A 15555-nucleotide genomic window follows, 5' to 3' on the forward strand; every position below is an offset into this window, starting at 1 on the left:
AATTTGGTATCTTGAATATCATAATACGGAAGACTGGCTTTCCTAGCAAGGGCTTTCGATAAACTAGAACAAATATATTACTTTAAAAAGCGGTGTAATTTTGACTCTGTTATGACAAACTAAAGGGAATAAAAGACTGGTCTCAACTTACGATATTTGAACATTTATCATCCAGTATTGCTGAACTTTATCTTGTCTTAAACAATATTCAAGTTGTTATATCTAATATATTGTATTATATATGAAGTGTTATGGTTCCAAAACAAACATTTTGACTATCCCAGGGTTTTGTTGAGCCATAGTTAAGTTCCAACAGTACATTTGGCCACATGCAATTTGAATGCAGTCGGCCTGTGAGAACTGGCCTGTTCAATGTGACAAATCAGGCCGTATTCTTGAGTCAGCCGTGGCAGCAACAACAATAAAAATCACTCTTATTTTCGTCATAAACAAAATTGAAGACAGTACTTTTAACTGCAAGTTTGTCAGGTTAAACTATGTACAACAACAAACATAATGTATTTAAATTGTTTGAACAAAAACGTTTGATTTTGAACAGTGAAGATATGACAACAATTTTATAAAAAATAAAATTCAAAAAGACAATATGCATTTCAGGAACATGCATGAAGCTTGGTATGCATAAGCATAGCAAGCGAATCTACATGCCAACAACAAGTCAAGCATGTTAAGTAACAAAACACTGATAGTTGTGGAACAGTTATATCAAAGTAAAAACTGACAAAATTACTTTTAAAGCAGTAGATGGATGGCCAACTTTCACTACCTCAGAGCTACAACAGAAAGCCTGAAAGTAGCTGTCTTTGAAAAAGCACTGAAGTCATATGACTGCAAGCAACCAATCAAAATTGGATAGGAAATGTTACACTGGTGTCACACTGGATATTAATGGTAGAATTGAATAAAAAAAAAGCAAAATTCACAAATAATCACTTATCAAAGGTTATGTTAGATATATGTCGCAGTGGGTCTTGCTGGGTTAAATTCAGAAATTCTTTTTTCAATTTTCCAAACATTGTTCTTTGGATCATAAACTTCAACGATATCTAATCCTCCTCCAGCGACTAATATTTCCCCATTTAAAACACAAGCTCCATGATAGCATCTTGCATGATTCATCTCTGCAACATTGCACCAAACTTGATTCCGTAAATCTAACCGTTCGACTGATTTGAGATTGTTTTTGTTGTATCCTCCTATTGCGTATAATTGATCATTGAGAACAACACCTGCTAGACCATATCTACCTATTTTTATTGAACAAACAATATTCCAACCACCTTGGCGAGGATCGTGACGTTCAACAGAGCTGATGTAATTATTGTTGAAACCACCAATTGCATATATTCCTCCGCTGTTAGCAGCCAAGGCAAAGTGATAACGTGGTTCAGTCAAGTCGTCAATTCTGTTCCATCTGTTCTCGACAATGTTATAACATTCTCCAGATTGCGTTGAAAATACTCCACCACAATTGTAAATTCGATCATCGAAAACAACAGAAGCACCACCTTCTCTCCTTACATTTGTAGAAGCTAATTCCTTCCAACCTGACTCCTGGTCGTCCAAGTCTAATCTTTCCATTGTGTTGGTATACTTTCCACTTATGACGTAAACTTTGATTTTATGAAGTACCACTGATCCCTTACTATGATCAAATAATGGGTTTGGAAGCGTCTTTGATTCTTTTTTTATGAGATCATATTTCAACAATTGCTTCACATCAAATGCAATGAAGAATTTATCTACAGTTTGTTGCTTAACAACAAATTGATTGTTTTGTTGAACTCGAACTCTAGAAAGTGTTGATTGAAAACACATTTTGAGGCATTCATTGGAATTCACGATCAGTTCTTCTTGGCTGACAACATCTTGCAAGAAATCCAAAGACAACTTTTCAAGTTTCAATAAACTGAAAAGCCCAATCAAGTGTTGCTTACGTGCATCGACGTCATGTTTGATCCATTCAATCATTCCATGGAAGACAATTTCCTCAGACGTCACATGTTTATTTTCCATTTCAAGTATTTCTTTAATGTCTTCAATTTTCAATTCGTTGAAACCGTTTTCCTTGATTAAACTTTCAAAATTGTATGAAATCACAAAATCTGCTTTTTCTACAAGTTTGTCAAGATCATACAACTTTGCATATGATCGAATATGTAGACAGTTTATTGCATCAATTTCCTCAAATAAAAACTCCTCACAGAATTCCTTCAAGTAGGGAATCTCCAAGTAATTTGCTGCTTCTATTAGGTCATACACATTCTCAGTTGTGATTGTGATGTCACAAGTGTAAATGAAGCTTAAAACAGCTTCAAGTGTTTCTTCAGTCACTCCTTGGACTTTTCCTTTTCCTTCATACTTTTCTCGCATTTCAACAGAAAACATTTTCGAGAAAAATGTTGAAAACACTCCAAGGATACATTTGTGTCCAGCGAAGTCATTAGATCCAGCAGTTAAAGTGACATCACAATAGTTTTTCATTTTGATTCTGTCATTGTTCAATATTGACAAAATTTCTAAAGCGTGATTACTTTTATAGTTTTTCCACTTCATTCTGCTTCCAATGTTAACTGGTTAATAATAATCTATAATCCTGCAAATATGTAAACATGAAGTTACACAAAATTGCATTTAAACACAACAACTTTCATAATATGGCAGTCAGTGTAAATGATCATTGCGAGTAACTACAGCACCAACAGCTTACCTTAGTCTGTCTAGCTTACAAATTGACGCAATGCAAGGAAATGGCAAAGAAAAGATAGTTAATCAAACAAGACGATTGTTCACATTGAGTTATAACCCAGGTAGCAAAGCAGTTCTCCATATGTTATTGATTCAACATGTGCAGACCTTCGCAAACGTTGTATCAATGTAACCTATGGATGATTTGCAAGCCTTTAAAAATAAATTGGTTACTTATCCCAAACAAAAGAGTTTTTGTTGAAAGGTTATAATACTTTAATTCTTTTTGTGGGGTTAGGTTTAAGTCATAGTTTTGTTCAAAGTTAAGCTTTGTTGTATTTCATTTGAAGACCAATCCTTAATTGATTGCTTTGGCATTCATCCATTCGCATTCATCAAAGTCACAGACAAAGCAACCCGCGTCAAACCAACTTATGAATAGTTATTTCAGTAGGTTTGCGTTTGTTGCAATCAATTACCTCTACTGTCAAGGAAACAGAAAAACGGTTTCGTGGTCTTTAAGTAAATTAATGCACAAAAAATAATAATTTACTGTAGAATGAAATCACATTTTCTAGCAAGTCAAATTAACAACACATTACAAAAATATCGTAACACTAAACATAGATTGTCCGTTCGGTAGAACTTAGAAGTATCTATCCAATCATGTCCAGCTAAACGTGTTGGTCAGTTGGTCACAGCCAGATTTGTAACAGCCTTGCTCCCAAACCCTATGAAGTACCGTAACTGTGGCTTAATTTTCTTTCACTTAGAGCAGTAATTCTTAACCTATTTTATCTATTGGCACCACCTTGCAATCACGATCCAGACATCTCGCTCTTTCTAAAACGGCTGAACATTATATTGCGCAACAACCCGCTATAGTATACAAGAACATAGTTTCAACGTAATTTTCTAACTAACACTAAGGATTCCGCATCTCCGCACTCCCAAAGAACAGGTATCACACCTCTTAGTGGTGCGCGCAGGCATGGCTAAGAATCCCTTGAATTGGAGTATAAAAGGCTGTTTGTATAATTAGTTTAAAATTAGATCACTTTTGAAAAGTGAAAAGTGAAAAAAATGTGATTTACAAAATGGAGAGAATAGCAAGAAGCAACTCGTTGGAAAATTTTAGAATATTGACTTTTCAAAACTTATAAACAACTAAATTTTTACACACCAGCAGTGCAAGTTCTGTTAAAATAGCACCAGCGGATCACACGTGACAGCTGATTGAATTTGATCCAAAACGCCCCCCCCCCCCCCTCCTCCTTGAGCAGTTGACTTAAAAAAAAGTTGAAAAGCAAAATGTTAAGCATTTTCCCTGTTGGGATTCTTTTAAAACCACATACCAGTTCTCGCAACCCTTCCTAAAATCGCTGAAAAGTAATGCTCAGCTATAGCTACAACTTAGAATGATGATTAGAATTCTGGTAAACAAGTATAGTTTTTTATAACTGTTCTCACGGTCAAGCATAGGCTACGCGCATTCCAGATAGGCAGATATCGCATCCCTTGCTATCTTGAACAAAAGTATGATGACGTTCGTGAGGAGCTAAAGAACTTCAAACAAGAAATCGAAAAGGTAAATCTAAAAAAAGATCAATACAGTAAAAGAATGAATATACTCATTCACGAAATTAATAAAGAAGCATGGGAAACGAAAGCTAAAACTGTGGAAAAAGTTAAGAATTTATTGAATAATACACTGAAATGTGACGACATAGACATTGTTGATTGTCATCGTCTGGGATCAACAACGAAAGGACGTGCAACTAGTGTAAGTAAAACACGCCCGATTATATTTAAAGTTGGAACCATGCTGCAGAAGGAAATGATATTTAAATCATTAAAATCTATGAAAAATTTTAACATTTCTACCGCTACTCGGACGAAAGTAGCGCGCGCTACCGCTACTTTTGTCTAAAATGACACTAGGAAACACTCTTCAAGTCCCTAGTGACGTAAAAATGACCTTGAAAACGAATGTTATCATTCGTTTACACTGTCATTTTAACGTCGTTATAGAAAACACATTCTAAGGGAAATTTATTGTTAGGCATCTTTCAAAAACACGAACATTTCAAAATGAGAGTCACTAAGTCCTGCCCGCTTTGGCTTAAGCACATCTTTTCCAACAGAGAAAAGTCTCTCCACCGCTGCACTGGAAGGATTTGGGGAGTTGTATTTCATGAACAGATGTTTTAACTCGGTTTTTGAAAAGCTCAAGGACTTGCTCCTGTCCGAAAAAAAGGCGTCCACAATTACTGTTTCCTTCTGCACCGACGTTTCACGGGATGGCGCCAACATATCAAAAAATACATCTTCGGAGTGGTGTTGGCGTCACTCTTCTCAGTATCAACCTGGCTTGATGTCTCCCGCAACAGTCGAATTACATCTGTCTTGACTTTTTCTCGCAGTGCGTCAGCATCATCCGTGGAAACGTAGTGCAGAAATTGTAGCCACGACGTCTTGAAGGAGGGATGAAGACATGATGCCACAACGCATTTCATGTCGTTGTAGCACTTGATGAATCGTTTCTTCACCCCTTCAAGGACTTTCACTCTCAACTCCTCACAGGTCACAAGATCACTGATCTCGGTCAACTTCAGCAGGCTTTAAACATACACTAGGTTTGCAGTTTACTCAATGGCTGTTCACATCATATCAAGATAAACTGATGTGATATGATATAAAGAGTTTTTGCGCAAATAAAGCATTTGAATAGCCTACGTGAATTCAAAAAGGGCCCAATTCCACATTTTGCCAATTTTCACTTTTTTGTGTTTTTCTCCTCTTCTTGGTGTCCGCTAAATGATGCGTGCCAAAACGGCCGATTTACTATAACTAAAACGTGAAAAATGCTCGGTCAATATTTCTACTGAATGCAACAAACGCCCAACTGGTGGAATTGGGCCCTTGTTGCATTCAGTCAGCTAAAGCGAAAACAGTGCTGGCTTTGTGTAGTCTGTGGGACTTTGCTCGTGGGACTTTTACAGCTGTAGCTAAATATAGCAGCAGCTTACTATTTATGTATTGAACATTATTTTTGCATTTTTAGATTACTTTCCTTTGAATAAAGATTATTAATACTAGAATTGGCAACACTAGTTTAGTTTGTCATACAGTCTGAATCAAACGGTGCGGCTAAGAGAGCACTGAAAGTCAATCGTGATATAACCAAGCGAAAAGCCGAAGTATTCTATACGGCACTGAAAGAAAAAACTGCACTGGCGAAAGACCAAGAGGACACAGAGTGTCTGTGTTTTGATTTTAAGCAAAATATGCCATATCCACACATTGCAACAGGGGATGTGTTTAATAGCCGGCAGCTGTGGTTATTTGTTTTTGGTATACATTCTGCAAAAACTGGTAAAAGTAGGATATATACCTGGCCTGAAACAAAGTCTAGAAGGGGTGTAAATGAGGTCTTGAGCTGCCTTCACGACTACATCACTAATCACCTTGATGCAAATGCACGCAAATTGCATGTATTTACCGATGGGTGTCGTGGCCAAAACCACAACAATTCCATGGTGCAATACTTGCATACTTTAGTAGTGAATTGAATGGCAGATTTGACTCTGTAACACACCGTCTGCCCATGCGCGGTCACAGTTACCAACCATGTGACCGACAGTTCGGCATTATCGAGAGGATGCAGAGAAGACGAGACCATGTGGAGTTGTACTCCGGATGGAACGAAATGATACGCGAGCGTTTCCAGCTAACCTTCATGAAAGGAAATCAAATGAAAGATTTCAAAGCTGCGCTTGGTAAATGCTACAAAACCAACGTGAAGGACTGGAAAATAACACAGTTCAAAGTTTTTAACTCTGATGCTCTTAACAAGCTACAAATCGTAACCTCTACAGACATGAATGGGACGATGGAACAAAAGTTTCGCCTTTTAAAGCCAGCATTCACCCGGGTGGAATACCCCACTGAACCCCTACACAGTGGTCCATGTTCAGTTAATCCTAAGAAAGAAAAAGATGTGCAGTCACTGGAGCCATAGGCTATCTGGGAGAAGAGGGAAGAGAATACATAAAGACCTTGAATGCGCACATGCCTCACAGTGAACCCGAAGAAAACTCCGATTATGAAGAGTAACCACGACTTTGAAATGTTGTAAACATTGCTGCATGATAGTTTGCCTTTCTCTGTGTAGTTGAATCAATCTTATTATATTCTGTGCCCATTTTTTTATTAATAAAATAGTCAAAAAAGAGTTGGTAACACATACAATCTTGTTGATTTGTAAAAGGGCCCAATTTTGGTAGATTAACTTCCCCATAGTTTCGTAGCAGAACCTTTCCCTGATGAAATTTTCATGCTTATTACTACTTACCAGTATATCTAAACATATAACCAATATTGAAGTTCCAGCACTAAGATAAATCGCAGTAAAAAATAAAACGCGTTTATCTCAAAATCACATTTCTGGTAATTGGGCCCTTGTTGAATTCATGTATTCATTTGTTTTAAAACTTTCTAAAATATATGAACACCCAAAAGACCGAAACTTCGCAACCAAACCGTTGGCAATTGGATGGTCGCGGCTGGCAATTGGCACTTTGGCGATTTGGCAGTTTGGCGTTTGGCGTTTGGCGGTTGGCAGTTGGCGGTTGCGGTTGCTAATTGGCAATTGCAGTCGGCGGGCGGCAGACGAATTGATTTGTGATCAACTACTTTTCTATTTTTACTAGCCTGAGCTAAGCTGAAATGTTTGTCTTTTGTCTACGCCTAATCTTATGACGTCTATATCTACTTAAAAACCCGGTTGGCGGGGTTGGTTTCTTAGTGCATGTATCCAACACCTGCTGATGATGGATTGGTGTGAGGTTGCTAATTGTTGCTATTTCAACGTTGAACGAGGTCAACCTAATCGAGGTTACACTGTAAATAATCGAACATCCCAGATGTCTGGTAGATTTTCGCTTCCTCAACAAACTGACGCTTATTGAATTTATTGACCTTAATCGAGCTGTGATAGAAATCTGTGTCAGACCCTCATTATTATTACCGCGTTACCTCTTGTCTGTTCTAAGGCGCAAATTTACAAGCGGCGTATTTTGTCTCATTGTAATAGTAATAGCGTTCTACATTCTAAGCGAACGAGTCAGGCCGTCACCCTTAATCCTGAAAATGAATTCGATTTGAATGAATCGCTTGCATCTTGTTTATCTTCAAATATAAGATTGTGTGATTATTACGATCCCAGTTCGTCTGTGTTTAGAGATAATCACAATAACCTGCTATTCGCACTGCATATAAATATTAGGTCTATTCAAAAAAATATTGATACTCTGCATGAATTCCTTAAAACTTTTGAAAATGCTCCTGATATTATTTGTGTTACCGAAACACGCATTAAGGAAAACCTCTTGTTAATATATCGCTACAGGGCTATGAATATGTGTATGAAAATTTTTGTACTTCTGCAGGCGGTGTTTTAATATATATTTCAAAGGAGTACAAATTCAAAGTCATAAATAATTTTCAAATCGATAGTGTCGACTGTGAAAGCTTATGGATATCCATTGATCTTAACAATTCTAAATATAAACTAATAATAGGTGCAGTTTATCGACATCCCCGATCAAATCAATCTGGTTTTGTTGAAGCTCTTGACACTACTCTGACTAAACTCAACAATGAAAGGAAAACATATTTCATTCTAGATGATCTTAATATCAACGTTTCTGACCTTTCTACCCTCTCTAAAAGTTATCTTACCATGCTTGAAAGTAATGGTGTTCACTCGCTAATAACCAAACCCACAAGAGTTACGGAAAACTCTTCAACCACGATTGATCACATCCTTACTAACAGTATTACCCACCCCATAACCCCAGGTGTTCTTAATTGTGACATCACAGATCAATATTTTGCCTTGTTTCTGACTTTAGGGTACCAACAAAGTATTCAACATGCTACTACAGTGATAAACGGAATCTCGACTTAGCTGCTTATTGTGAGGAATTAACTGGAAGCATGCACAAATTCATGTCTTCTCTTTCGAATGTGTCCTCCGAAGGTTTAAATGACAAATTTTCGGAACTGATTGATACAATAAAAAATGTAATTGATAACCACGCTCCACTAAAAAAACTTTCTCGTAAAAATAATAACTTAAATTACAAAAAAAACCTTGGATAACTAGAAGACTTTACGTGTCAATAAAAAATAAACAAAAAATGTATAAAACCCACTTCTTAATAGGCAAGGAAGCAATTACCGTAAGCTTATATATAAGAAATATTCTAACAAATTAACTAAACTGAAATTTTTAGCTAAAACCAGTATTTTGAACGCAAACTTAGCACAAACAAGAGCGATGCCAGACAAACTTGGAAAATCATAAATTCACTGTTATCCAACAAAAACAAGTCAACACAAGTTATCGATAGTGTTAATGTTAACGGAGTGCAAATATCCCAGCCAAAGCTTGTTGCCAATAATTTTAACAACTTTTTTTGTAATATTGGTAAAAAGCTAGCTGAAAGTGTTGAACCTGGGTACGAGAACGGTTATCTCAGTTACTTAAGGAACCGTGTCCCTATCTCGATCTACCTGGAACCAGCCCATATTAACGAAGTTATCAATGAACTACATGCTTTAAATCTTAACAAAGCTTTTGGTTGTGATAACATTTCCCCGTATTTTCTTCGGCCTGTTTCTAGTATTGTTGCCCCCAACTTGCAGCTTTGGTTAATTATTTATTCATATATGGAATATTTCCTGAAAAACTAAAGATTGCCAAGGTGATACCTGTCTATAAGTGTGGCAGTAAACAAGAAATTTCCAACTGCCAACCTATTTCGCTATTATCGTGTTTTTCAAAAATAATAGAAAAACTAATCTACAAAAGGATTTCCAGCTTTCTTAATAAAAACTCTTCACTCCTACCCACACAATATGGATTTTGTCCCAACCAACCACTCAAGTACACATGCTGCCCTTGACATAATAAGCATTACCTACGAACAAATAAAGAACAATGATTTCACAGGACTTGCCTTCCTCAAATTAAAAAAAGCATTTGATACTGTATGCCATAAACGGCTCTTGCGGAAGCTTGACCACTATGGCGTCCGTGGAGTTGCAAACGATCTTCTCTCATCTTACTTGAATGGCCGTAAACAATATGTTGTGATTGATCAAGATACTTCCACACAGCAATCTATCCAGTATGGTGTTCCTCAAGGTTCAACTCTATGTCCGCTCATGTTTCTAATTTTCATAAATGACCTACCAAACAGCATGTCGACAATGCCAAGGTTGTTTGCGGACGATACATGTCTCATAGTTAAAGCTGATAACTTAAATTTATTGCAAACCAAACTTAGTGCTGAATTAGCTGCTGTAGAAGGTTGGATTAATGCCAACAAATTGACCATTAATGCCTCTAAATCCAATCTATTAGTAATTCCTCCTAAAAAAGGTTACAACAAACTCGATGAGTTTCATGTTTTCAATAGAGCTGTTGAGCTAGAAACCGTCGACCACGCTAAGTATCTTGGAATAATAATTGATAAACAGCTCTCATTCGAACCTCACATTGATGCTCTTAGATCTAAACTTGCTAGATCTGTTGGTATTTTGTCGAAACTTAAACACTATCTTCCTTTCAATGCTAGACTGCAGTTATATTATTCGCTCATACACCCACATAGTATGAATGCAATAGCCATTGGGGCTCTACATACAAAGCCTATGTCGAGAAGCTACAAAAGTTGCAAAACAAAGCAATAAAAATAGTTGCTGGAGGGTTGTGGTCAGAACACGTTACACCTTACTTCAAGCAGGTAAAAGTTCTAAAAATAAAAGACATTTACAAACTAGAAATTTCTAAATTAATGATTAAATATAACCATAATTCTTTACCCTGTAGCCTACTTTTTCGAATTACTTCAAAAAAACATCAAACGTTCATAATCGCTCAACTAGATGTTCAGTCGAAAATGATAATTACTATGTTCCTCTGTATGCTACTACAAAACTTCAACGAAGCATCAAGTATAGTAGAGTAAAAATATAGTACTCAATCCCACTAGATATTAAAAAAAAACACCCTTTGATTCATTTAAAAAACTTTACAAAAACTATCTAATTGCAGAATATTAAAGTTGATTGCAGTGTAGGTTATTTTACTAATGTGGACCGATACTCTTTAGGCTTTAATTGTTGACTATGAACACCTAATATTGGTTTGGTTTGGTTTTGAATCTTTATCCTCGGACTGACAAAGCCTTGATAGGTTATTCCTGGTACTTGTTCGCATACTTGTAGAGGCTCTTGACGCAGGGCAGGTTACCGAGATTGGCAGAGTGAAGTTTTCCGATTGTTGAAGTCTTGTTGCCGAGAAATTATTCCATTCACTAGATGCCGCTGAATGGAGAGCAGTCCTGAAATGCGTTGCTCAAACGCACACCCCGAGAGTCGAACCAGCGCCGCGTGATCTTGAGCCCGGCGCGGAACTTGTAATTTTGACATATCATGGATGCAAGTTTGATTCTGTTTTGACTCTCTGTTGCTAGTGTAGATATTTTAGTGTAATGTATATTAAATATTTATCGACTTGACTGAGGGTGGCTGCTTGACTCGAAGACCGCCATGGTCACTTCGCAGCTTCCTGTTGTGATTTACTTACTTCAACGATGCAGTGTACATTTGTTTGTTTTTTTGTTTTTTTTCTTTTGTTTTAATTTCGTTCGTTAAGCGTGCTGCATCATATAATGATTTTGCTATTATGATATTTCACAACAAAATAAACAAATCAATTCAATTCAAAGCTATAATCTGTGCAACCAAGCTATGTGTGTATCTTTTTTTTTTAAATAAAAGTATAAAATTTTACTGCAACTTCAAAATGATTGGGGGGCACGTGCCCCTTAGACGCTACGCTACTGGTGCGGATACATCAAAGCTGTAGCCATGATTCTACACACCGGCGACTCAGGCCATATAGTCGTTCTTTATTGAATCCAGAGCAGCAATGGAGTCCAGCATCCCCTTGAGCGACCGAGCAGCCCTCTCTATGAATGCTCTGTTTGCCTCCGTACTCAGAGGATAGGACTAGAAAGGGTGGCCTAAAATAGCCTGCTCTATCATACCCTGGTCACTGGTCAGTCTATCGCAGCCGGTGGGGATCCCTACAAGCGATCGAAAAAACAAAAGCAAATACTTTAGTCTAAAAATAGCTTCATGGAACGTCCAAACATTGCTCGACAACCCAAACTCCAACAGACTTGCTCTTAGAACTGCTCTTGTGGCCAGAGAACCTTGTCGCAACAACATCGACATTACTGCCCTACTTAGACGGAACGTCGATTTAAAGCACTTCATAAATTGTGCACCAAAAAAAAGGCAGAAGCTGTATATTTTTTGCTTGTTAGCCTATCATAATATATTTGTTGTAAACTATTGCATCCACCAGATGCCGCTGATTTTGAGAACAGTTATTATAATGAGTTGGTCAAGCGCGCACCCTGAGAGCCGAACAAGCATCGTTTGATTTGAAAGATTTCTCATGCACAAAGTCAGGCTCTTAAACAATTGAGCTATATGTGAAAGTAAAATAAAATTTGATCTTGTTAAAATAAGAATTATTTTCAGCCTAACACTAAATCAAATAGCAGTTTTCAGTTGTTCTAGATGTAAAAATTTGGAGTTGCCTTAACACTTTTTAAGATCTTTTGCTTTATTCGTTTTGTTGGATAGCCTATCGCAAAACTTTGAAAACATTTTTTGGCTGCCTTTAATGTTACCTCCAAAAATATCTGTGTTAATATCCACAATAAAAGTGCATAATTGTTTATTAAAAGTATTGCAGCAAACATTTATAGCCTACGTTAAGGAAGTTTTTGACCTGGCTATGTTTGTTGTGCTCTTCTCACCGTGTCAATGTTTTGTATCCAAACCTTGTTGATGCAAATAAAACAATTGAACAAAATTGTTTATTTTAGATATTTTGATCTGGCAACCAGATGAGAACAAATAGGTTTTTGTTTTTCTCCTCAACGAATCGTTAGAAAAACTTGAGAATTACCTTTTCTAAACATCAAGATCTACTAATCCCCAACATGAAACCTTTTGTAATCAAAAGTGACTGTAATTTATTGAATTAGTCTGAACTATCTAGTTAGTGATACACTCGTAGTTGAAAACTTGTTTGTATAGCTTTAGTAGAGAGATAGTTCTTGAAAACCATAGACAGGTAATACATTACAGCTTGATCGGATGGAATTGCATAATTCAAAAATAAAAATTACATAAAATAACAACAAAATAAATTCAATCGTTTTAGGCAAAACTTTCTGCCCTCGTTAGGAAAATAAAAACTCATCAAAACAAAAACAACAGATAGCCTATTCGTGAAAAGTTAATAATAAATGACTGAAAATTAATTATAATCTACACTAGTTATTATTTTATGTAATGTTTATTTTTGAATTATGCAATTCAATCCGACCAAGCTGTCATCCATTCTGTCTAGGTTTTCAAAAACTTGATTGCATTTTGGAATATTCGGTGGTTGTAAGAACAAGGACGTTTCATACTTGGGAAATTTCCTGGTTTTACTGTTATTGGTGTTAAGGTAATTGGAATCAAGGTTGAGATACATGCGACTAAACTGTGACAAAACCATATAAAACATCGCAAACTAATTGGAATCATTTGTAATAATGAATATTTTTTATATTAATAGACAAGAGCATTAGCTAAAACTAGCCCTACAGTAAATTAAGTGAAGAGTAATCAGTAATGTTTCTGTAGATTTGGTGTTTGGCAATTTCTTCCAGTAGTTACTAGTTCCATCAAACCGTCATGCAGGTTCTTGCCAATGTTTAGTTTGAAAGAAATTAGTAAATGATTTGCTTCAACAACCATCTGTTAAAATCATTTTCATCCTCGTAAAAATGAAACTAAAACAACACTTCATAACTGCAAGTTTTTCAGCCTGAACTATTCACAATTCAAAAAAATGTAGCTATTTGATAATTCGACATGTTGATTTTAGTAAGTAGGCTAAGGATGAGTCAAAAAATTCACAAAAAATAACTCTCAATAAAACAAACAATATACTGTGAGAAAAGAATATTAGGCATGAAACAAAACTAAATGCCAACAACAAATTGAACATTTTTAAAGTCAGAGATTTTTATCTCAATTTTTCAAACATTCTTTTTTGGATCATAAACTTCCACAGCATCTGATCCTCCTCCAGCAACGTATATTTTCCCATTAAAAACACAAGCTCCATGGTGGGATCTTGCATGATTCATCTTTGCAACATTGCACCAGATTTGGTTTCGTGGATCAAATCGTTCGATCGACTTCAGTTTTCCATTGGTATTATTGTACCCTCCTATTGCATATATTTGATCATTGAGAACAACACCTGCAAGACCAGATCTTGCAACTGTCATTGAAGGAACAATATTCCAACCACCTTGACGAGGATCGTGATGTTCAACTGAGTTTAAGTACCGGTAACCAAAATTATTTCGACCACCGATTGCATATATTCTTCCATTGGTGGAAACCATAGAAAAGTGACAACGTCCTTCATTCATGTCATCAATGCTGTTCCATTTGTTCTCGGCAATGTTATAACATTCTCCAGATCGTAAAGCACCATATCCATTTTGTCCACCACAGTTGTAAATGCAACCATCGAAAACAACAGAAGTACCACTACATCTATTCACATTTGTAGAAACTAATTCCTTCCAACCTGACCCATGGTTGTCCAAGTCTAATGTTTCCACTGCATTGGTGTTGCTTCCACTTAAGAAGTAAATTTTTCTTTTGTGAGACACAGCTGATCCATTAGTATGATCAAACAATGTGTTTGGGAGCCTGTTTGATCGTTTTTTGATAAAATCATATTTCAATACTTGCTTTTTATTAAACACGATAAAATATTCATCTGGTCCTTGTTGCTCAACAATAGCTTGATTGTTTTGTTGAACTCGAATTCTGGAAAGTGTTAATTGAAAACACATTTTAAGGCATTCATTGGAATTTACGATCAATTCTTCTTGGCTGACAACATCTTGCAAGAAACTCAAAGATAATGTTTCAAGTTTCAATAAACTGAAAAACTCAGTCAAGTGTTGCTTACGTGTATCGACGTCATGTTTGATCCACTCAATCATTCCATAGAAAACAATTTCCTCAGACGTCACATGTTTATCTTCTAATTCAAATAATTCTTTGAAGTCTTCCAATTTTAGTTTGTTGAACACATTTTCTTTGATTAGACTTTCAAAGTTTTGTGCAATCACAAAATTTGCTTTTGTTACAACTTTATCAAGATTGTACAACTTTGCATATGAACGAATATGTAGACAGTTTGTTACATCAATTTCCTCCAATAAAAACTCTACACAGAATTCCTTCAAGTGGGGAATCCCCATGTAATTAGCTGCTTCTATTAAGTTGTACACATTCTCACTTGTGATTGTGATGTCACAAGTGTAAATGAAGTTTAAAACAGCTTCAAATGTTTCTTCAGTCACTCCTTGGATATTTCCTTTTCCTTCATACTTTTCCCGCATTTCAATGGAAAACATTTTTGAGAAAAATGTTGAGAACACTCCAAGGATACATTTGTGTCCAGCAAAGTCATTAGATCCAGCAGTTAAAGTGATATCACAATAGTTTTTCATTTTGATTCTGTCGTTATTCAACATTGACAACATTTCTAAAGCGTGATTGCTTTTATAAAGTTTAGACTTCATTCTGTAGCGCTCAAGTCCGCTTTCCCGCAATGCAGGATAAAGATAAACAAACAAAACAAACAAAAACAAATTCTGCTTTCAATATTAACTG

General features: G+C 36.1%; 2 protein-coding genes across 2 annotated transcripts; both read right to left on the reverse strand.

Annotated features, from left to right (window-relative positions):
• Positions 1–969: 969 nt before the first annotated feature.
• On the reverse strand, positions 970–2505 carry LOC145783631 (kelch-like protein 7). Its single transcript, XM_082595523.1, has one exon. The coding sequence runs from the start codon at positions 2503–2505 to the stop codon at positions 970–972; it is 1536 nt and encodes a 511-aa protein (XP_082451649.1).
• An 11387-nt stretch (positions 2506–13892) lies between these two features.
• On the reverse strand, positions 13893–15464 carry LOC145783632 (kelch-like protein 12). Its single transcript, XM_082595524.1, has one exon. The coding sequence runs from the start codon at positions 15462–15464 to the stop codon at positions 13893–13895; it is 1572 nt and encodes a 523-aa protein (XP_082451650.1).
• Positions 15465–15555: the final 91 nt, after the last annotated feature.

This window comes from Aplidium turbinatum, chromosome 14 (assembly GCF_918807975.1).
Source record: "Aplidium turbinatum chromosome 14, kaAplTurb1.1, whole genome shotgun sequence".
Classification (NCBI taxonomy): domain Eukaryota; kingdom Metazoa; phylum Chordata; class Ascidiacea; order Aplousobranchia; family Polyclinidae; genus Aplidium; species Aplidium turbinatum.